This window comes from Endocarpon pusillum (assembly GCF_000464535.1).
Source record: "Endocarpon pusillum Z07020 unplaced genomic scaffold scaffold4993, whole genome shotgun sequence".
NCBI lineage: Eukaryota > Fungi > Ascomycota > Eurotiomycetes > Verrucariales > Verrucariaceae > Endocarpon > Endocarpon pusillum.
Window position 1 is genome coordinate 259559 of NW_006916474.1, and position 21921 is coordinate 281479.

The window sequence follows — 21921 nt, forward strand, 5'->3', positions numbered from 1 at the left end:
GTTTATAATCTGCTTACGTGGTAGTATGCTGAAGACCAATGAGGCCTCAAATTTCTTTCGTCTCCCGCTGTAGCCAATCCGTCGTTCTTTGGTCATCTTTGAAGAACTCACTGATTTTCTCCCACACCTCCCTGTGATAGTCATTCAACCACGTTTTCTCCTCAGAGGTGAGCAGCGCAGGATCAATGAGCTTCCTGCACATCGGGACCATTGTTACATGCTCAAAGGAAAGCCATGGCTTGTCTCCAAAATTGTGCTTTGTTGACGTTTCTCGAGCCATGATCATGTTTTCTATACGAATGCCAAAATTCCCGTCTTCGTAGTAGCCCGGTTCTGAATGGTCAACGATGAACTGATGTAGGGAGGTTACAGCTTACCGTCTGACAGCACGTTCCCAGCCGACAATTGGACTTCAGAGTACTGCGATCGGGTGCCAATGCCAATCGGTCCCTCGTGAACGTTCTGTGCGGTCTGTCAGTACTTGATCTGTCAATGCCTGAGTCTACGTACCAGAAAGGATCCAACGCCGTGCCCTGTTCCATGTCTGTAATCTAACCCTTCCCTCCAAAGATGCTGTCGCGCAAAAGAATCGAGGGCAAATCCAGTAGTGCCTTTGGGAAAGATTGCTCGATCAAGGGCAATCACGCCTTTAAGCACCAGCGTATATGCTTTGACCTCCATCCCCGTCGGATTTCCAAAATGCAATGTTCGAGTCGTGTCTGTCGTACCATCCAGGTACTGTGCTCCTGAATCGCAAAGATAGATTGCCTTGGGATCTATTGTAGAGCAGTTGCCCCTTTCGGGCTTATAATGGATGACAGCTGCGTTGGGTCCTGTGGAAGAAATGGTATCGAAAGACAAGCCCACAAAATGCTCTCGTTTCGACCGTATTGCCTCCAGCTTGTCCGCGGCCTGAACCTCATCCAAAGTTTCCGCTTTTTGCACAAGCGTCTCTTCTAGCCAAGCAAAGTATTCACTGAGAGCCGCACCATCTCGAATATGGCAGGATCGCATCCCCTGTAACTCCGTGGCATTTTTAATAGCTTTCGCGTCTCCAACAGGACTTCGGATCTCGTCGACTTGTTCTTCACCACCAAGACCTAGACTCAATGCCCATGACGCCCTAGTGGAGATCAGGTATTTCTTTTTCAAAATGGGGGCTGAGGCCGTGGCATTAGCATCTTCGACAATTGGCGCAGATTCACTCATTGCCGTAAGATCCGCCAAGAGAGAGTCGTATGGTCGTATTTCCACATCGGTACCAAGGTGATCCTTGACTTCGTCGGTGAGCTTGTTCGAGTCGACGTAGATCCTTGCGGTGGTAAGGGTCACAGCAGCGTAGGAGAAGAAGACTGGGTTGTAGGGTATGTCACTGCCTCTTAGGTTGAACAGCCAGGCAACCTCGTCCAACATGGAGATAATGATGCCAGCGGCCTTCTTCTTGTCTAGCTCCTTGCGAACTTCTTCAAGCTTGGATTGGAACTTGTTTCCGGAGTACTTCTCAGGTTGGACCATGACCTTCTCTTTGGGCCTTGGTGGTCGATCAGCGCCCCAGACATGGTCAACCAGATTCTCTCTTTCACCAATAAGCGAGCTCCCAGCCTTCTTCTTTAGATTTTCTGATAGTTTTCGCGCATCCGGTGCGGTGATGACTGTGGGATCGACACCAACTATCTTTCCACCCTCAGCTTGTTCCGTGGTCCTGATCTAGCTCAGCTTTGGTATTAAGCTGTAGATGTAGGTCTTGACTGTACCACTCCTGCCACGTCGGAACATCCTCAAGTCCCTGCTTTAGCAGTGTCCAATTGTCATCGAGTTGCTTCGACGCCTGGTTGAAATATCGGCCGTCGGTTGCTAAAGCGGCCTTGTCGAGCGTAATCACAGCGCAACCTGCCGAGCCTGAAAAACCAGAGATATATTCTGCCGTTGTTTGTCAGATGGTGCTTCTGCATTGATAGCGGGAACTGACCTCTTCGACCATCGCAGGGAGCAATGTATTCGGATTGATGACTATCCTCAGATGGTACAACTACGCCTAGTCAGGCAAGACAGATCATCGCAACAGTTTGCCCACTCACTATAAATATCGAGCTTATGCTCTTTCATCAAGTCCCGCAGATGGGCCAATCTCTTGGTTGTGTTCACCCGCTCCATGTCGATTGATCGCAGAGTGAGTGAAGTAGAGAAGGCACGAAATGGACTTGATGCTAATGGAGAGCCAATGGACGCAGAATTGAATATGCGCGGGAAAACCTGTCTAAACGACTGTAAAGCAAGCATTACACAGCAATACAACCTAGTCTTGCTCTTAATCGTAGAGTGCTGCCCAGATATCACGGAGGCATCGCACGGTTCCTCGGTTCATCCATGCAATGCAGAAGATTACCCGTTGCAGTACGACTAGCCAGCAGGACGCGCTTAATCTTGAAGCGTCAAGACGGGATGCCTCGGGTAAATGATACATCTTGTTTTTATGTGTTGCCCAGGTTGCAATTGATACCGATGCCTATTCTAGTGTCTGACATTTTCTTTTTTTGGATCAATACACATTTAAGAAAATTGACAGATCTCGGAGCATTTTGAAGTAATTGTTCGCAAAGGTGGCATTGGGTAATTACAGTGACATTCAAACTATATCTTCGCACCAATACCTTAGTCTCGGCAGGACCCGCCAATGGAATTTCACCACTATGAAGATCAGCCGGCGACCATCTCACCTGTGGCTTTACACTCGATACAGGTAGGAAGACGGTTTATGCCAATGTTCGAACTGCTTTGCGGTAACAATTTATTTCCATCACAATGACTGTCTACTATAAACATATCAGTCATGGAGCAGCTCATTCAAGAACTTGTGGACTCCAGATCTCTATCCAACCCTAAATCTTCTCAACGGATAGATGAAATCCAGAAAGAAATTCAACGACTTCAACGAGAACCATCAGGATGGCATCTGGGCCTTGAGCTCTTGAAGAGTAATAATAGTCAATTTCGTTTCTACGGCGCTCTGACCTTGACTGTCAAGATTCGTACGGACTGGTAGGGTTGAAATTCTACGTCAGCGGACAGACTTTGGCTTATCTCTCCAGGACCTCTCTCGAGACCGAGAAAGGCTTGCAAGATCGGGTCCTCACAGAGCTCATTACAAACTATGTCATCTACTCCAACCAGCTCGAACAACGGTTTGTGCTACGGAAAGTGTGCTCGACATTAGCAGCATCCTACCTTTATCCAAACTCATGCTGGCAGTTTCCTGTGAGGCATGTCTTAATGTCCCTTTGTGCTGGCCAAATCGTTCCACCTGAGCATATAGGTGACTTCCAGCAAGTTTGGACTCAGATTCAGTATATCAGTGCACCGCAGCTGCGTAGTTTGCTTTGGCTAGGTTCTGCATTGGTCGAAGAATTGACAAGACAAGATTTGAAAGCGACTGAACGGTCAGTCTCCTGTACAACCACCCACAATCAGCTAACTCTTGAAGCGTTGAACTGGTCGAGAGGGTGGTGAAAAATGCTCCTGATGTGTGGTACCTCGTCTACCTCACACTTCAATGCCTTCACATGCGCAACGGCCAATCGGATGCTGAGGCTCTTGTCGCGCCCAACTATCTTTCTGCCATTCCAGAACTTGAGGTGCTTGAGCTCTGTAAAGAGGCTCTAGAGACTGCATCGGTATTATCATTTCCTCTTTTCGGCGTCCGCTTCTGATTTATGTCTCGGTCTAGCTTTGGATGTCCTTCTACTCATCAACTCGTACCACCAACGATTCCATTAGTGATGTCATTGATGCTGCCATGGTATTGGCTATGCGCTGCTTTCTTATCCCTGAACTAGCTGACAGCGCAATTACGAGCCTGGAAGGTATTCTTCTGTATGCACCCGATTACCTGAAGAATGCTGGACAAAGCACCCTTCACACACTACTAACCTCTGAACAAGCAGAAGTGTATTGTGCACAATTATTGCAAGGCAGCTTCGAGGCAGAAGCAATACGCTTTGTGGCCTTCATTTCAAATATTTTCGATCTCCATAACCTCTGTCTGCCCGAATCTTTCCAGCACCCAACTGTCAGAATCGTGTTAGCGCTCCTGCAAAATCTGCTATATACACCAGGAACTGCAGTGGTTGTTGACCAAGTCTGTCACACGGTTCTTGATGCATTTAACCACATCGTCGACTGTTGGAGTGACTGGGTCGGCTCGAATGCAGCAGATCGGTCTTTAAAACCCCTCGTCTGTGAAGCCTGTATGCAGTATGCTGTCAAGATCCGATACCCACCACTGGATACAGAAGACGCGAGCCACTTGTGGGATAGTGACGAACGAACGCGATTCCAAGATTTTAGGCAGGACGTTGAAGATCTTCTGCTTGCCTCCTATGCTTGTGTGGGGCCTGATCTGGTCCAGAATCTTGCAGCCCCCTTGCAATCTTCAGACGTCTCGTCAGGCTGGGAAGATTACGAGGCTCGCCTTTTTTGCCTCGGCGCGCTTTCCGACGCCATTCAACACAATCCAGATAAGCTTGAACGCAATATTCAGGACGTCCTCACTTCGCAAAAATGGAATGTTCTCCTGAACAATGCCAGCACCATACCGGACTTGGCAAGGAAAGGAGCGATCCAATTCATTTCGCGAAACACCTTCATTCTACAGCGCGCCAAGGAGCACTTGCTGCCTTGCATCAATTTTCTCTTTGCATCACTCCGCCTTCCAGGATCAATTACATCTGCTTCTCGTGCTATCTTCACACTTTGTCACCAACAAAGAATCCTGCTTGTTGAGGCTTTGCCACAATTCATCAATTCCCTCGCAGGCCTGGCAGATGTTCCTTCTGAAGACAGGCATCGACTTTTTGGTGCTGTGGCTGCAATAGTGCAGGCGACGCCTACAGAGAACGAGAAAGTCGTATCACTGGTTAGGGTATTCGGTCTGATTTCTCAGTATTCAAAAGCAACGTTTGATGACTCCAACGAGGAAGCTCTTGTTTCCGCAATTGATCTTCTTCAGACCTTGGCAGCTGTTGGGAAGGGTCTTCGGGCTCCACCAGATGAATCGATCAATCTCGATGCACAGCCAAGTATTGAGGAGCAACGTTTTTGGATTGAGGGAGACGGAAAGCAGGTCCAGCATGACATTAAAAACGTGATCGACCAGCTTCTAGGCAATTTTCCAGATGAGCCTCGACTTATTGAAGCAACCTGTGACATTCTTAAGTCTGGGTACACAGAGCCGCATCCGAGTCCCTTCAAGTTTGATGCACGTTATAGTGCTACTTTCCTGGCTCATCACATTGACCTTGATGCGTCCTACAATACTCTTATCATAGACACAGCGTCCTCTTTTCTCGCTTCGCACATTTCACATCCCGAGTCCATTCGTCAAGAATTCTTGCATGTCTCCTCAGCTATCACCGAGTGCCAGCAGGCTATCCTTGATCGTTATGCAGAGACCAAGATATACGAAGACCACGACTTTACATATTCATCACTAGACTACTTCAGTCGTATGCTACCGAGATATGGGTATTACTTTAGCGAGAAGTACTTATCAGAGGCCTGGCGAACGCTATTCGAGTTCGCATTGCTTGCTCTAGAGAACCCTGACACGATTCCACGTCGCTCCTCGGCGCATTTTTGGGTAAGGCTACCCTTCTTTCCCAGCATCTCTTCCATTAATATGTGGCGTTCTAGGCCGCCACTTTTGATCATTCTCCCTCACTTGACCACGACGCTTCCGTTAACCTTGGAGAGTGCATCCAGTACTATGGACCGCGCTTCATTGCTACTTGGCTTCGCCTTGTTGGAGGTGATGCTGCTCGATCGGAGCTGGATATTCTCTGTGAGCCAATGAAGAAGCTTGTGGCGAAGCAGGGTCTCTTAGGAACCGGGCTTTTGCGAGAGGCTGTACCAAGAGACAGTGGGGGGCATGAAAGGGTCAAGAGGTTTGTGGAACAAGTGCTGGGGTTGAGAGGGCGTAGAAAAACAGTGGAGGTAGTGAAGGAATTCTGGGTGACAAGCCGAGGGGCGGCGTTTGCTTACGCTGCATGAGGGTATCAACCTTGCGACCGTAATCACGAAGACGCCCTTGAGAGCTATGTCCAGCTCCTCCAAAAAATTTCCTGGATAGAAGTTCCATGACATAGGCACACAAATACTGGAACATCCGATAGACACCTATGTATATTATGATTTAGCACATATGCTACCAGCCTCTACCTGCCATTTTCTCGCTAGGCGCCATGCTACCACAGTTGATGCCGACCATTGCCTCGCCTAGCCCCTGGCTTACTTCTGCCAACACCTGAGGATCTTGGTAGTGTGTCGTTGCTCTCACGATAGCCTTCGCTCTCTTAGCTGCATCTCCCGACTTGAAGATGCCACTGCCGACAAAGACCCCGTCACAGCCCAGCTGCATCATTAGTGCTGCATCTGCTGGTGTAGCAATGCCTCCTGCAGCGAAGTTGACTACAGGCAGTTTCCCAAGTTCAACAGTCTGTTTCAGCAGAGCCAGATCGCATCCAATTTCCCTGGCCATCGCTCTTAGCGCACCATCACCACCATGTTCGTACGCAGATTTCGCGCGAGAGATTTCACCCGTGAGCGTCCTCATATGTTTGACTGCCTCGACCACATCTCCCGTTCCAGCTTCACCCTTCGTCCTGATCATAGCCGCACCCTCACTGATTCTCCTCAGCGCCTCTCCAAGATTCCTACAACCGCAAACAAATGGCACACTGAACGGGCTTTTGTCGACATGATATGTATCGTCGGCCGGGGTCAAGACCTCGCTCTCATCAATGTAATCCACTCCAATAGCTTGCAAGATCTGGCATTCCACGAAGTGGCCAATGCGAGCTTTCGCCATGACGGGGATAGTGACGGCAGCTTGTATCTCTTTGATCATTGATGGGTCTGACATACGGGCTACGCCACCGTCTCGACGTATGTCGGCAGGTACCCGCTCAAGAGCCATGACAGCACAAGCCCCGGATTCTTCTGCTACTCGCGCCTGCGGAAGGTGTTAGGATTGGAGGTTGTGAGATATTGCTCATAAGAGTTCTTACTTGTTCAGCATTAACTACATCCATGATCACCCCGCCTTTCAGCATCTGGGCCAAGCCAGCCTTGACAGTAAAGTCGGGCGTGGTGGCAACACCATTACTGTTCGAAGATTTTTGTGAGTGCACGGCCATGTTGTCGTTAATGCCCATAGCCTCTCAGATGAGATCAGAAAATGGAAACTTAAGTGACAGATGCAAAGAAAGACAGTGAAAAGAGCAACAAAATATATAATGAAAAGAAAGATGGTCGGGCACGCCCTGTGCCAAACTTCCTACCATACTATGACTCCCCACCATGATCGCGAGACTTGGAAAAAATTTAGAGTTTGAGATGCGGGACCTTGTCCGTCAAGCATCAAGCGGTGTGTGTCCGAGGCCGCACATGCGTAGTAAGTTAGTTACTATAATTACTACGTAGTTAGTAAGTAGTTAACGTGGGATGTCAGCTTTTGCAACAGGTCACCATTTGCAACACAAACTCTTGGCATTTTGAGCCCACGAGCAATTCAACGTTGCTGTCGCCATTTTTAAGATAAAATTGATTGAAATAGCTCAAATAGGCATTATGTAAACAATTTAGGATTGACTCTGGCCATTCGAGCCATTTCTACATTGATTTCGCGCATATCCTTGGCTATGGCGCGTTGGACTGCCTTTTCTGCCTTTTCTGCCTCTTGCTGGGCCTTTTTGAGCATTTGTTCCTTCTTCTTTTGGTCCATAGCAACTCTGTGTGCTATATCAGCAGCCTCCTTGGCCTCTATCTCTGCCCGTTTGGCATCTGCGGCCTCTTTGTCAAGCAACCGCGCCTTACCAAGCGTTTGCTTGCCCTTTTTGACCTGTTGACGAGTACGGGCCGTGGCCACCAATTGAGCATTCGTTTTGCTCAAAATTGCATTATTGGCGTTGAGATACTCAATCGTTCTGATAGTGCGCTCTGCAGGGCTCCCTATCATACTATCTTTGATAGCTTGAGTGGCCTTAGCGATATAATTGTCACTAGCGCTAATGAGTAACCCGAGAGGGGATCCATTAACGACAAGCTGCATTTGAGTAGCGGGAGGAGAGGAGTAACTGCCCTGTTCGATAGTTTCGAAATTACTACTTGTGGGTCATAGGGCAAAAGCCCTGTGGTCCTCTATACAGAGAGAATATTACGCTCTTGTAGTGCCTTTTGACTGATAGTGCGCTCTGCAGGGCTCCCTATCATACTATCTTTGATAGCTTGAGTGGCCTTAGCGATATAATCGTCACTAGCGCCAACGAGTAACCCGAGAGGGGATCCATTGACGACAAGCTGCATTTGAGTAGCGGGAGGAGGAGTAACTGCCCTGTTCGATAGTTTCGAAATTACTACTTGTGGGTCATAGGGCAAAAGCCCTGTGGTCCTCCATGCAGAGAGAATATTACGCTCTCGTAGTGCCTTTTGACGTGCAATTTGATAATAGACGATAAAATCGTCCTTTTCGAGCCAATAATGCTTCTCTCGAGAGTGATTTTCGATCTCCACACTATAGTACTTCGAAAGAGGCTGAAATATAGCCACATCAAGTGGTTGTAGCACGTGAGTAGTGTGCGGAGGCAGCACAAGAAGGATAATCTTCTTCTCAACGCAGAATTCGACCGGCAGGTATCTATCAATCGCCAAATCGCCATCAACCAGCCACCATTGGCGACCGATGCAGCAGCTTTCACCGAGCCACCACTGGATGAGGGCATGGTGTACTATCCAGCACCAGTGCCAATGATGCTCAATCTGCCCCAGAAGTTGTCCAAGCAACCCTCGCCTGCTGAAAGAGAGAGGCGACGTTTGAAAGCTCTAAGTGCAATGCCAACCGAAATGCGGAAGTCTGCAGCATGGCTGAATAAGACGGAGAAAACGACCTCAGCGGATGGCACGCGAACGTCGCAAGCTCTGTCCAGCTTGCCTCCACAGCTACGTGCGAGCGCATTCTTTCAGAAACCTGCTCTCACTCAGGATATTGACATCAAATGTGCTTCCGCTGTGGATACCCTTGATAGCATTCTGGATGCTTCCGCCCATGCCCCCGTGAGCGCGTTCACTGACCACCCATTCGCTGGTCATCTTGGGGGCGAAATATATGGGAAACGCAATGTCCATGATAAAGGTGCGACGCTCGAGACGAAGAAAAATCGCTTTTTCGATTCGCTCTTGCTTGCTCAAATTAGCGAACGCGTCAGCCATATCAAAATAGGATATAGAACTAAGCTTTATAAGCAGTACATCAAAAGCTCACTGCTCTGCGATAGATATTGGTAGATGGCAACGTGCTGAAATTGGTGGTTGAAAATTGTGGTAGGAACGGAGATATCGGCCATAAAGTGTTGCAAATGATGACCTGTTGCAAAAGCTGACACCCTACGTTAGTGGGGTTACGGAGTACCCAGAGCGGAATAATGTTTCTTCGAGGCGGCATGCTCGGAGCTGTCTCGATCAGCCGCGGTCAACTCATGTTGGAACAATCAACAATGGGTTGACTTTGAACAAAATAGGGCAATCGTTTGTGACATGTGCTGGAGCTTCTCGATGCGTTGCTCGAGCTCTGTTGCTGATCCTTGCCCTCTTTTTACCCTCCTTCTTCCAACCCCAACCGCAGCTGAGAGCGAGACCCAGATATGGCTGTCCAAACCCAAGGGGTGGTAGCCATGGAGAAGATGAACATCGTCACTGGGCCCATTGGCCTTCCCGATCTTCCTGGTGATGTTTTCACTCTCATCATTGAGCACCTCGAGGCATGGGATGTTGTTCGTTGCCAGATGGTGTCTTCGGCATGGTCCCAAGCGTTTTCAGCTCCCGAGCTCCTACGTATACTTATGAAGAAGTACCCACATGCACAGGAAGCGCCCCAGCTCATCTCAAGGACCAAGCTGGCTGCATCAGACGAAGACAGTGATTTGCTGTGGAGGACAACGTTTAACCAGATTGCGTGTCGCTACTTTCACCTTACGCACGGCAGGCCTCGAACAATTGAAAAGCACAAGACAGCTGCTCCCGAATTGAGTCTACCGCATTTATTTCCTGTCAGCTGTTGGGATTACCACGAGAGCCAACCAGGTCGACGTCTTCACCACCTGAATGCTGTAGAACCTCGGGGGCGACAGGAGATGGGCCCAGGAGAGCAGACTTACCTTTTCAGACATGCTTTCTGGTCTTACGAAGACGGCCTATTAGTTTTCATACCTGCCAAACCCTTCGCTTTTGATTACCATCCTGCCGCTATGCCTGCACGGAGCCCTCCAGAAACCGTTGCGATTATGATGCTTGACCTGAAGTCTCAGTATGGCGTTGAAATACCATTTGATATGAAAGATAGAGTGGTGCGGAATCTGCGACTAAAACATCACGCGCTAATCATCGAATGGGCAGAAAAGGAATATTATCATGCCCTGAATGACTCGGAAAATGTGCACCGACATTTTGTGACCTGCTACGACATCAAGCCGCAACTGACCTTCACTAGCGATACAGCATGCAGATGGAGCATCGCGTTCAGAAGTGAATGGAAATTACATTTTCTAGGCTTACCCTTGAATGCCCAAGACCGCTTTTACTCAACGCACACTAAGGATCACTATGCTGTCTACCTATGGCAGCCGAACCGGAGCATGTACACTGGAGATGAAGAACAGCCTATCGAGTGTCTCCTCGTTTGGGATATTGCGCAGCCACGCCAGTATATGCCATCATTGGATCCCGGTAGAAAGGATCAACCAGAGGATGTCCGTAATGGGCCTCACATAGTGTGTCGATACGACTACAGACTACTTCAACACTATGGCATCCGGCAACAAAGCTCACCGAGTCTGATTAAGTTCTCATTGAACAGTGAGCAACAAACCATCGCTATCTACGAGAATGTACGCATTTCCGGGCAAGGTTACTTCGACCCGGCTGAACGACTATGGTGTGCCAGGACCACAACTATCCTGTTCCGTGGCGAGGGGCCTCATCTGCAGCGGGAATGGGAGATTAACCTACCTCCTTATCGTGGTAATTGCAGTATGGAGACATCTGATGTTCTAGAGCCGGAACCATGGTTTCTCGGCATCATGGATGTCGTTGACGAGAAGGCTTACGTGAGATTCTCGTTGGCGGAGAGCGCCTTCACTAGCAAAGATGTGCAAAACTCGGCTTGCCTACGTATTCAAGCACTAGGAATTATGGCTACGTTGGACGAAGCCACCACAAAGCAAATTGCTCATGCAGGTAAGTTAGCCGGAGATGAACATTTCTTGGTAGGTCAAAATGATAGTCAAGAGGTTGTTGTTCTAAGGTTTGATTGACCTCAACAACCTGCAATTGATCGCACACCAATCAATCTATAGTGTTCCACTTTTGTTGAACCTGTCTTTGTAACTTTCACGAAGGTCTGGTCTACACCCGTCTCGCCTCGGAACCATTCGATATCAGGAATGCAAGTCCCTGGAAAGCATTACATGCAATTGCTTCCTTTTGTGTCTCTGGAAGCCAGGTTTCATGACTTCACCCTGTCGCCATCTTCACAATGTTTACTGTGAAGGCTGCATTAAATCAAAGAAAAGTGTAACAGTCTGATAATAGTCTTTCTACTTCTTTGTTTCGCTCCCTATTCTTCGCATTGGTTTGTCTATCTAGCTCATCGTCCTTCATTCAACTGTGTCTCTTTGTTCCGGGTACAATACAAATCTAGTTCCCACTAGGTAGCCTATAGGACAAGAATTTGCTTCCGATCTACCACTCGCGATGGCTTCTACCAGCTCAGCATACGCCGTTTATTTCAACGAGGGGCCCGGTTATCTCTTCGTCGCCAATCTCGGTAAAGGCCGATCAGGCAAAGCTATGCTCGTGCGCTCGTGCACCTCTCCGCACACTCTTTATGTTCGCAAGCGCGTGCTGATCGGAGGGAGATGAAACGATTCTACTGGTTACCATGATGAGTTGTTCTACTATCCTCTATCTAGATATGTTCCGGAGCTGATTGGTTGGACTAACTATGGTAGGACGTCTTACTCCATGACTACACAATTCTGTAATGGAGGCTCGCTCCACGATCTAATTTTCTATACGCTCTTCCGGGACAGTACACCAATTGCTGAGATTTTCATCTGGAAGATGTTCACACAGCTGCTGGAAGTTCTGGAAGGTCTGCACCTTGAGCGCTTGACAACGCATCTTGATCTCGTTCCACAGAACGTGTTTCTCCACTGGCCAGACGAGGATCAAGCGGAGCAAGCGAAGCAAACGAAGCGCGAACACCACCTTCCCGACTTCTACCTTGGAGATTTTGGGGCCGCCGAAAAAGCCAACGATACTTTTATTCAGCAAGACTTGCGTTTGCTCCATTCACTTCTCATTGCAGTCTGCCTCGGCAGCTCTCGAGGTCCATACGGTCTGACAGGCTATAAAGTCGAATTCCGCGTCGATACTCCACAGAGCTGAGGCGGTGCATGAGCTTACTTCCCGAACCGTACAGTTACCTTGGAGGGGACGAGAAAATTTTGGGTAGTACACCCCCGACCAATGCTGTGCGGGCGTCCGTGATGCCTATCGCTCGGAAGAAGATGGCTGAACTGGAGGGAAAACAGCAACAGCCAGACTACCGCTTTACCAAGCCTTCAATGAAGAGCGAGGTGAAAGTGGCCAAGAGGAAGTCAGAGTTTGCTGGCCTGGGAATCGATTGGCCGTTCTTCTACGCGCGTGTCGATGAGAAGACGTCGGATATCATTGAGGTGGAGAATGCGCCGAAATTTAGTTTTCCGGAGCATGCCGGAAAAGGCTATGTTAGGAGATGACTTGGGAGGGCGGGAAGTCGAGTAGGTCTATCGTTTACTATTTGTCTCTCGTTGTACACCTTCGCCGGTCAGTCCGGATGATAGAGTGTGCATCCACTTTCTTTCGCTACCCCTAATATGGATTTACGATTCCATCTTAATCCCAGGAAGATTTTGTTTTCCTCTCTAAGATGCTGTGTCCTTGTATATTCCACCCTCCTACAGACGACTACGATTCTCGTATCCTGCACTTCTGATATATTCGCTAAGTGATTTCTGCAGGGAAAAAAGTGGGCCCTAGGCACACGCGGTCTTTGGAATAAAGCTCCTGGCCGCACTCTTGAGTTTGAGCAAGAATTAACCTACCTTTCCTCGCGTTTGTTCAAGAAGATGATGGTAAGTAAGCATATGCTATACTTTTCGCTGGCTTGGGGACTGGATTTGTAGGTTCGTCTACACGTTCAGTCAATCAAACGGGACTTTTTGAACGATGTCCCCCTTCTCCTCTCTGACGTGAATGCGGTTGGCTGTTTTCACTTGGCTTGAAACACCAGAAAAGTTACGATAAAGCGGATTGCGAAGTACACTTTTGAAATCTTGGATTCGATATGCTTTATTTTCCACCCGCCTTTTGATCCTTTCTGGTGATTGTCGAGCTGCTACCTCTTACATTCTTCCGTGCTACCTGGAGATTCACAGCCTCCTGTAGATGTGCAACCACGGCATCCTGCTGGTTTGCGCTTTGACATCACATCTTCTAAGTTAGCGCTGACCAAGAGCTGGACCCACTACGAGATCGCATGTCAAGGGCAGCTGCAGCGAACCAAGGCAGGGAACGCTAAAGAAATGGGCCTATGAAGCGAATATACACTGTATTGACTCGCTATATACTTACCTACCTCCAACTAGCGAACTCCTCCCCAACTCCGACACCCTTCAACCGACTAACCAGAGCCGGCCACTTCAGTTCACAACTGAAGTTTGCCCCCCTTTTCAAATCTCCCAAACTCCTTGCGAACAATGCCCCCATCCCAAAAAAAATCTACAATCCACAAGCTCTCAAAGCTCAATCTCCTCCCAAACATCCCCATCCACCTCATCACCAACGCCGGCGGCGGCCATCTTCTCGGCCAGCTTCTCTTTCCTCTTCCTCCCGATCTCCTGCTCCCTCCGCTTCTGGCACTCGGCGCAGAGATCGCGGCGCGGCCCCTCGGTCCAGACCGGTTCAGGGCACAGCGGATGGCAGGTTGTCAGGGGCTTGATGGTGACGTGGATGCACGAGGCGTGGTAGGTGATGCTTAATTGGCACATGGTTTGCTGAGGTTTCCTTTTTGGCTGGGTTGGGTTAGCTGGGGTGGGGGTATGTGAGATGGGGGGATTTGTTAGGTGCTTGTTTGCTTGTTGGGCTGTTAGTAAAAATGGGGGGAAGGGTGTGGAGGAGTTGGTTTGGGGGGGGCGGTGGAGATGCAGTTATATATCTGAGTTGTTGACATGGGTGGTTGTGGCGATTGGGGGCTATAGAGAAAGAAGCGTTGTGTCGCTGTTGCTGCTTTGTCTTCTTGTGTCTGCTCTGTATGTGTTCATTGTCTTGTTGTTTTGTTTTGTCTGATAATCAAAGGAATCCGAGCGTTGAAAGTTCCCATTGTTTGGAAACGCAGAGATGGACACCATGCCGGCTTTGACGTGGAAATCCTCAGGAGGCGCGTGCACGTACTACATGTCCAATGGCTATTGGGTCGCAGATGAATGATTGTGTTGCGATTGAGAACTGCGGTATCCTGCACCGAATCTTGACCGCGCCCCTGGCGCCCAGTTTGGTTGGCCCGTTCTTGCTGATTTACTCAGGAATTGGTCACCCGGCTCAACTTCGGCTCAGCATCTGCTCAGGTTGCACCACGGCCGCACCGCCGCCACGCCTTCACCACACTTCGTTAGCCACAACCGTCACAGGCAGTGTGCATAGAGCAGGCGACTAAACATCAATACTCGTGCAATTTTGGTTAGGAACGATTTCGAATATCAACCAGTAGCTCAAGATCACAGCTGGAACAATGATGAATAATTATAGGCATATGCGCAGATTCTAAGTTGTCTAGAACTCGCAGTTGCCCACCAGACAAGGTATCCTACCACACCGGGAGGGAGATTAGCCACCCATAAACTTTCCACCAACTCTATACCGCAGTAGAACATGTACGACCCCGTATCCATGTACGCCATGGCCAGCCATAGTTATCCCGTCTCGGAGTCTAAATGCTCTACCACGCTCTGTGTAATACAACACCTGTTGGTCAGGCGGCCATCCCAACCTCTTCTCCCATACCCTCTCCTTAAGATAATCCACCGTATCCGTCGGTAACACCTCAATCTCGAAGTGACTACCTGTTTGGCCTTTGATTGAGAGCAGGAGGCTGGTAGATTTCGGCACCACCACAGCGGCTGACTTTTCCGGGACGGCTCCCCTTCCCACCTGGACGTACCATGTCTTATTGTCGATTTCTTGAATGAAGATTGGTAGCGAGAAGAGAGAGTAGTTAGATATTTCGGCCAAGGAATAGGCAGAAAAGAGAGATGCTGCAATGCGCCTCCTGCTCCTGGTCGTATTAGAGGACTCGGAATGGCCGTCAGAGAGAATGAGTGGCATTTTGCGGTACACCCAGGATTGTTGAAGGATCTGGTCGAAGGAGAAGGGGCAGGTCGCCTCGCTGTAGTAGCTCTTGGGGTCCTTCGGTGGCGGGGTCAATGCTTGCTCTCTCTCTCGGATTGTGTTTGTGTCGTCACCTAAAGATTCTGTAGAACCCAAAAATACAGTTTGCGCTTATTTTGCTACGTGTGTCACCAGCGTTTTGTTACAAATTTGATACGCGTTTTGCATCAGCCACGCATGTATTTTTGGTACCTGCGTTTCGCGCTATTTCGCTTGATAGCAACTTTGTACGTATAAATGCGCGCTCCTCGCACTGAATTAGATAGAACAACTTGCTATTTTCACACTAATCCGTCGATTAGTCAGCACAGTTCAACAGTTATGAGCGCCCGGATTTCGCAGCATTTGCGTAAATCAACAAAAACCAGCAAAAACGACCCAATTGAACGAATTCAGAGCGCTTTTTCTCTATTTTCAACCCCAATTGGACCAATTGATACGCGTATTCGATATATTTCGCCATATACGCAATGATGACCACGCAGAAGACCGTTCTTGTTCTCGAGGGCCCCAAGGATTGGGACGATTGGTACGAAATAGTACGCAGAACTGCCCGAGTTCAGGGAATCTTCCACCTGGTCGATATCAGTGCTGCTATAGCGCCGAGGCCTCCTACAAGGCCAGAGAAACCCACTTATAAGGATATTAATCCTATAGCAGAATCATACGCAGCATTGAACGACGCTGAGAAGGATCACTACAAGGTTCTTCAAACAGAATACCGCACGGATCTCGCTCGATACGATCAGGATCGTATAGCCGTACGAGATATCATCTATCACATTCAAGATACTACTGCTCGTGGGGCCTTCAGACCTATATCCGCGGCCTGGATACCCCGTATGAGATTCTCCAAGCGCTAAAGAAGCGCCTGGCTCCTACGGATAGGGCTCGACGACTAATACTCGCACGCGAATACCATGCGTTGAAAACGGCACCGAAATCGCAGTCTATCGACAGTTGGCTACAGCTATGGGAGACGAAAATTCGCTGAAGCAGAAAAGCTGCAGCTAGCAGAAACGAATTCTGCGCGTTCGAATCCTGCGCATTTACAATGCCTTCTCCTCCTCCTTCTACCCCTCCGAATCCCTCAAAGTCCTCTCAGACTACTTGAGATCAACTTTTACAAATCCAAACGCTGTATGACGCAGGTCATACGTATAACGAAATTCTTGACCAGCTGCCATATCTTACACGACGTCAAATTAGATATGCTATACAAAATCGATTAACACCTAAAAAGCGCTCTGGCAGACATTCAATAATTACGAACGAAGAACTTGAACAGATTATTGCATGGATTTGTGCTTCTACAGAAAATTAATGTACATCATGGGTACAAATCCCTCTTGCTATAAAGATTAATATTAGATAGTACGCTATTCGAAATGTTTTACGAAGAGCAGGATTCTTATGTTGAATTATACATCATAAACCCCTTATTTTAGAGAAGAATTAATAAGTGTATTTATAATAGGTAAATAAGCATGTTAATTAGATGTATAAGTAATAAAAGAAAATATTATAGATGCAATGGCTCGAAACTAGAACAAGTCAATGGATGGTATGCTATTCGAAATGCTTTACGAAGAGCAGGATTCTCACGTCAAATTGCACGTCGTAAACCCCCTATTTCGGAGAAGAATAAACAAGCGCGTTTACAATGGGCAAATGAACACGTCAATTGGACGTACGAGCAATGGAAGAAAATACTATTGAGTGATGAAACATGGGTTAATGGGGATCAACATACAAAGACGTATGTTACACGTTGACCTGGTGAGGAGTGGGATCCTACATGTATTGTTGAACGATATCAACGACGTAAAGGTTGGATGTTTTGGGGTTGTTTTTATGGTGATACAAAAGGTCCTGGTATCTTTTGGGAAAAAGAATGGGGGAATATTAAAGAAGCATCATATCGAGAGCACATCATCCCTGTTATTGATAATTGGATTCAAACAAACGGAGGAGATTTGACGTTTATGCAAGATTCTGCTCCTGCTCATGCTGCTAGAGGCACTATTCGAGATCTTCGTCAACGTGGCATAGAATGTGTACAATGGCCTGCATATTCGCCTGATTTGAATCCAATTGAGATGATATGGAATTGGATGAAGGATTGGATACAAGAGCGCTATAGAGATACTCTACGCAAGTACGATGAGCTACGTGCAGCTATTAATGCTGCATGGGATGCAGTGCCTTCTGAGTATCTTGCTGAGCTGCTTGGATCAAAGAGACTAGTCCTAATTGGGCGATTTTGTGTACATCTATACTTTATTCTGCATAGTCGGTTTTGTACGAATACTAGCGTTTTCGACCAGGGGGCGTGCAAAAATTCGGCCTGTAGCCGTAGTAAATGCGCGCTCCTCGCACTGAATTAGATAGGACAACTTGCTATTTCCACACTGATCCGTCGATTAGCCAGCACAGTTCGTCAGATTCTGAACCGTCTTTGACTGTTGGTACGGAGCTCGAGTCACCAGCACCGCGGGCTAGCCGCATAGCTATGGTTGAATTACTCACAAGCGCCTTTTCGACAAGATTGGATAACTTGTTGACAGAGTCCTGCAAATGCGTTGAAGATGAACACTGCACAATCGTAAGAATCAAATTCAGCGATGACTTATGATTTTGCAGCCGTTGAATCAAGGCTTTGATCTTTTCCTCTTGTCGGATCCACCTCAGGTGGTCAAACACTCCCGTGATGCCGCTCTTTGAGTACACCAACCCCAAATCATCACATACCGTCTCCAACTCATCTTTCGTACTGACACATCCCGCCAACGAAACTGTCAAATGCTCCAAGGCGACATGCTGTCTCCCTTCCGTGGGTACGGACAAATCGCTGTTGATGAAATTCTGCATTAGCCGCAACGTGGCAGCCGTGTCGCAAACTTCCGTCAGCGCTGCTTTGCATAACGGTGGTGCGCCAGTTAATTGAGATATTTGGGTCAGGACCTCAATGATTTTGGCGCCGGCGCAGAGGAGGCCGGCGATGGAGGCGGATATAGATAGCGGGTCCATCATCTTCCTGAGGCGTCCTCGGAGATGTTGTGGGTACTCAACCAGATGGGACTACACGGCCAGATAGATCTTCCTGTACCAAAGGATGATGGCATTAAACAATGGGAAAATGACGGATTCCACGACGAGCTGAAAACTGCGCCTTCTGGAAAGCGTAGCTGAGCGTGGTAGCGATGGCTGTGCTGATGCCCGTGCACACGGCGTGGGTAAGTCCCCGCACCCTCCATCCACCTTGTCAGCGCCTCTATACCAAAAGCGCGTCGAAATGCTTCAAGTAAAACGATGAATCCGTTCAACAGGCCACCCTAGACCTCGAAGCCCACAAATATCCCTCTCACGTCACCTTGGCTACGCGCCTCAAAGGGGGCCAAACGCGTAAAAATGCGCGTCAACAACAATTCCTGCTGTCGCCTGCACAAGAAAGATCTGCTTAAGAGATGGATACTTGATTTGGAGGCCACAGTGCACCCTCTCAGCTATGGCCGTATTCGAGAGATGGTCCGTCTAATAAGTTGCGCTTCTGGAGGCCCTACCTCCTGCGGTTCTCACTGGATACAACGCTTTTTACGTCGTCATCCAGATATTCGTTCTAAAGTAGGTCGCTTTGTACAGAGAGTCATGCCCTATACCAGGACATGTAAAGTTGTTTGCCATTCTTGGGTGTCTCTTCAACATGTCCGAGAAATGCTTGTTCATCTCATGGCCCTCTATCATATGCTTCGCCTCGAGGCTCGCCAGCGCGGCCAGCAACATCCCTGGAAGTTTGTTGAGTGAAGCCGTTCGAATGAATTTGCCTTCTTGAATTGTCTTTCCAAAGTCGTACTGGATCAACTCCCCCAAACGTCCCCGTCGGCTTGCAGACCACGATATTCCCCAGTCGAATATCATGTTCTTCGCTAGGAACTCCAACTTCAATCCCGACCATCAATCCAAATCTCATTCCCGGGAGAGTGGAAAGCATCTGTGTTGTCACCCTAGCCGCCGATATCGTGCCTGTGACTCCAGCTGGGAGACACGCGATCACCACATTGTGTTCATCGATCCGGCTGGAGAAGTAATTGTTATGGTCGTGCGGACGAGATGAAAGAGCAACATAGCGTTGATCCAGCATCCCCCACGGCGCCGCCATCTCTACGCGCAAGGCGCAGATCCATCCTACCATATAATCTTCATGGCTCATGCCTTTTTCCACTAGAAACACCGTGATTCAACCCGATTGTTATCATTATATATATCTAATACATTGGAGAGAGCTATGTTACCGGCATGACAAGGCGAACTATATCAGATTAGTCGGGGTTGGGTATAGCAGGGGGTATCACGAGTGAGTCAGGATAAATGAGGCTCAATTATGGTTCAGGTTGATCACATAAGTTGATGCTATCGTTGTTGAGATCCACTTCATCCTCCAACCTCATAGCGGTATTCACACTCCGGCCACCCGGTAGGTTCATATTAGTGCGCGAACGACTAAGGTCCACAACGGTGCTCCACATCACGACCTTCCTGTTGTACTGCATCACACTCAGAGGAATGAGCGTCGTTGACAAGTCGCCACGACAGCAACCGAGTCACTTATTCATGTTACTCGTGACATTATTACTTTGTCTAACAGACCTATTTCTGGGTCTCTCAAAGGTCCTAATTTGCGGCTCTTCCAGGGATCCCACTTCTGGACCACCTCTGTGTTCCCAAATTCAGGCGCATCTTGGATGCTGCCTGCGTAAAGTTATCTATAACCTCAAGGGGACGCTTACCGGGTCTATATTGGTTAGGCAGGGGAGCAAGAGAGTATAAGCGAATGGGTGTTTGCAATGAAGTCTTCATTCGATGGCTCAGAGAATTCCCGCACTCCGGTCCGCATTTCCAGCTCCTTAACTCCTCTGGTAACGTCTTGCCATTTGTCTTAATGATAGACGAAGTGGGTCGAATTAATAATCGCTGGGATAAGTATGGGATGATATGCGTATCTCTTGAAATGCCGGATCATTTCAACCATTCTTAGCATCCAAATTCTCTGCCAAAAGATACCAAAAGCCGACACCATATTGAATTATGCGTGATAAGATATCATAAAAGTGGCTTGGCCAAAAGAAACGTTCGATTTATCCACGCTTGATCTCATATATCAGCGATCGTGCTGACAAAGACACAGAAGATTGCATAGTATGTCTGGCCGCTGCCGCCCACTTTGGCTTCCATCCAGCTCTTGGTTGGCTCGGATCTTTGCAATTTACAGTCCAACGTCTCCGGGAATTCCCAAACCTAGAAATGGTTTGGAAACACCCAGAAAAGCATCAATGCTTCCCGCTAGATACATGCATTGCATAGCACGCTCGAACTTCATGTGACTTGCAAACACCCAGAAAAGCATCAATGGTTCCCGCTAGATACATGCATTGCATGGCACGCTCGAACTTCAAGTGACTTGCAAACGGCAAACATGCATTAGAGCCTTCGCTCTCAATGAACTTTTACCTGATGAGCACGGGCTGAATTCGGAAAATACTTATGCGGAGTTGCATATTAGACACGAATGCCTCCTACGGTGTCCGGTGGAGTTGTTTCCTCAGCCCACGGAGTAATCTTACCCTCCTAGTGATGCCTTTATCGATGATGCTGCAGTTCTCGAGATGTTCAATCTCGAGAATATGAGCTCGATCAGGACTCATGAATCTCGAACTATGGGCATCTCTGTCGTCAAAGCAGGCTTTTCGTGACAATGAAGTGGCAAACAAAGATACATGCAAAAATTTAATTCAAGCCGTTGAATACAAGTGCACAGCCCACATGCTCCCCTTTGGTTGGCCAATTGACCATGTAATTCCATTTGTTATACGAGCGTTACTTTCCTCCTGTTTTGTATTACCCACCTTTCTACGCCAGAAAGGAGGATATATATCCGCAATTTCGTAGATATCCGCTCGAATGGAGATTCTTTACGCAGTGTCTGCTCGACCAAGGGCATCCCTAACCAATTGTCGAACTTTGATGCTTAATTTTGTTGGTCAGAAAAATGTTCTTTTGGTTCAACACCAACCGTTGCTTTGACTGGTTCCTGTCAGCGATACCGGCAGAGCGAGCGGCACAAAACAAGCACCTTCCCGGTTTGGTCTGGTCCAGCTTCCTGTAATTACCATAAACTTAGGCTTTGTCTTCTCCAACTGCTGCTCCCTTACTAGACCGAATTTCCAGCTTTTTACGCTTCCTCTTCTCGCCCACATCTCCTGTCGCCCTCTTCTGCTCAGCAGTTCCCTTATTCGACCGTATTTCCAGCTTTTTAGGCTTCCTCCTCTCGCCCGCATCTCCCGTCACTTTCTTCTGCTCAGCAGAGTCCATGACCGCCTGCCCAGCCGC

At 48.2% G+C, this 21921-nt stretch overlaps 9 protein-coding genes across 9 annotated transcripts; 4 read left to right on the plus strand and 5 right to left on the minus strand.

Moving 5' to 3' along the window:
* Positions 1-46: 46 nt before the first annotated feature.
* Positions 47-2154, minus strand: EPUS_00320 (Xaa-Pro aminopeptidase P; the record flags this gene model as incomplete). Its single annotated transcript, XM_007805977.1, has 6 exons — positions 47-333; positions 378-462; positions 511-1702; positions 1755-1920; positions 1970-2029; positions 2079-2154. 6 exons carry the CDS (start codon positions 2152-2154, stop codon positions 47-49), a joined length of 1866 nt encoding a protein of 621 aa, XP_007804168.1.
* Positions 2155-2830: 676 nt separating this feature from the next.
* On the plus strand, positions 2831-6045 carry EPUS_00321 (uncharacterized protein; the record flags this gene model as incomplete). Its single annotated transcript, XM_007805978.1, has 5 exons — positions 2831-3039; positions 3090-3437; positions 3482-3671; positions 3725-5635; positions 5689-6045. 5 exons carry the CDS (start codon positions 2831-2833, stop codon positions 6043-6045), a joined length of 3015 nt encoding a protein of 1004 aa, XP_007804169.1.
* Positions 6046-6199: 154 nt separating this feature from the next.
* Positions 6200-7190, minus strand: EPUS_00322 (Pyridoxine biosynthesis protein PDX1; the record flags this gene model as incomplete). Its single annotated transcript, XM_007805979.1, has 2 exons — positions 6200-7006; positions 7062-7190. 2 exons carry the CDS (start codon positions 7188-7190, stop codon positions 6200-6202), a joined length of 936 nt encoding a protein of 311 aa, XP_007804170.1.
* Positions 7191-7621: 431 nt separating this feature from the next.
* EPUS_00323 (uncharacterized protein) lies at positions 7622-8104 on the minus strand (the record flags this gene model as incomplete). Its single annotated transcript, XM_007805980.1, has 1 exon — positions 7622-8104. The coding sequence occupies one exon, from the start codon at positions 8102-8104 to the stop codon at positions 7622-7624; it is 483 nt and encodes a 160-aa protein (XP_007804171.1).
* A 698-nt stretch (positions 8105-8802) lies between these two features.
* On the plus strand, positions 8803-9336 carry EPUS_00324 (uncharacterized protein; the record flags this gene model as incomplete). The annotated part of the gene is made up of 1 exon (XM_007805981.1): positions 8803-9336. The coding sequence occupies one exon, from the start codon at positions 8803-8805 to the stop codon at positions 9334-9336; it is 534 nt and encodes a 177-aa protein (XP_007804172.1).
* A 356-nt stretch (positions 9337-9692) lies between these two features.
* EPUS_00325 (uncharacterized protein) lies at positions 9693-12848 on the plus strand (the record flags this gene model as incomplete). Its single annotated transcript, XM_007805982.1, has 4 exons — positions 9693-11283; positions 11768-11909; positions 12057-12436; positions 12490-12848. 4 exons carry the CDS (start codon positions 9693-9695, stop codon positions 12846-12848), a joined length of 2472 nt encoding a protein of 823 aa, XP_007804173.1.
* Positions 12849-13886: 1038 nt separating this feature from the next.
* On the minus strand, positions 13887-15471 carry EPUS_00326 (uncharacterized protein; the record flags this gene model as incomplete). The annotated part of the gene is made up of 2 exons (XM_007805983.1): positions 13887-14162; positions 15025-15471. 2 exons carry the CDS (start codon positions 15469-15471, stop codon positions 13887-13889), a joined length of 723 nt encoding a protein of 240 aa, XP_007804174.1.
* Positions 15472-16007: 536 nt separating this feature from the next.
* Positions 16008-16397, plus strand: EPUS_00327 (uncharacterized protein; the record flags this gene model as incomplete). Its single annotated transcript, XM_007805984.1, has 1 exon — positions 16008-16397. One exon carries the CDS (start codon positions 16008-16010, stop codon positions 16395-16397), a length of 390 nt encoding a protein of 129 aa, XP_007804175.1.
* Positions 16398-17934: 1537 nt separating this feature from the next.
* EPUS_00328 (uncharacterized protein) lies at positions 17935-18564 on the minus strand (the record flags this gene model as incomplete). The annotated part of the gene is made up of 1 exon (XM_007805985.1): positions 17935-18564. The coding sequence occupies one exon, from the start codon at positions 18562-18564 to the stop codon at positions 17935-17937; it is 630 nt and encodes a 209-aa protein (XP_007804176.1).
* Between the last annotated feature and the right edge of the window lie 3357 nt (positions 18565-21921).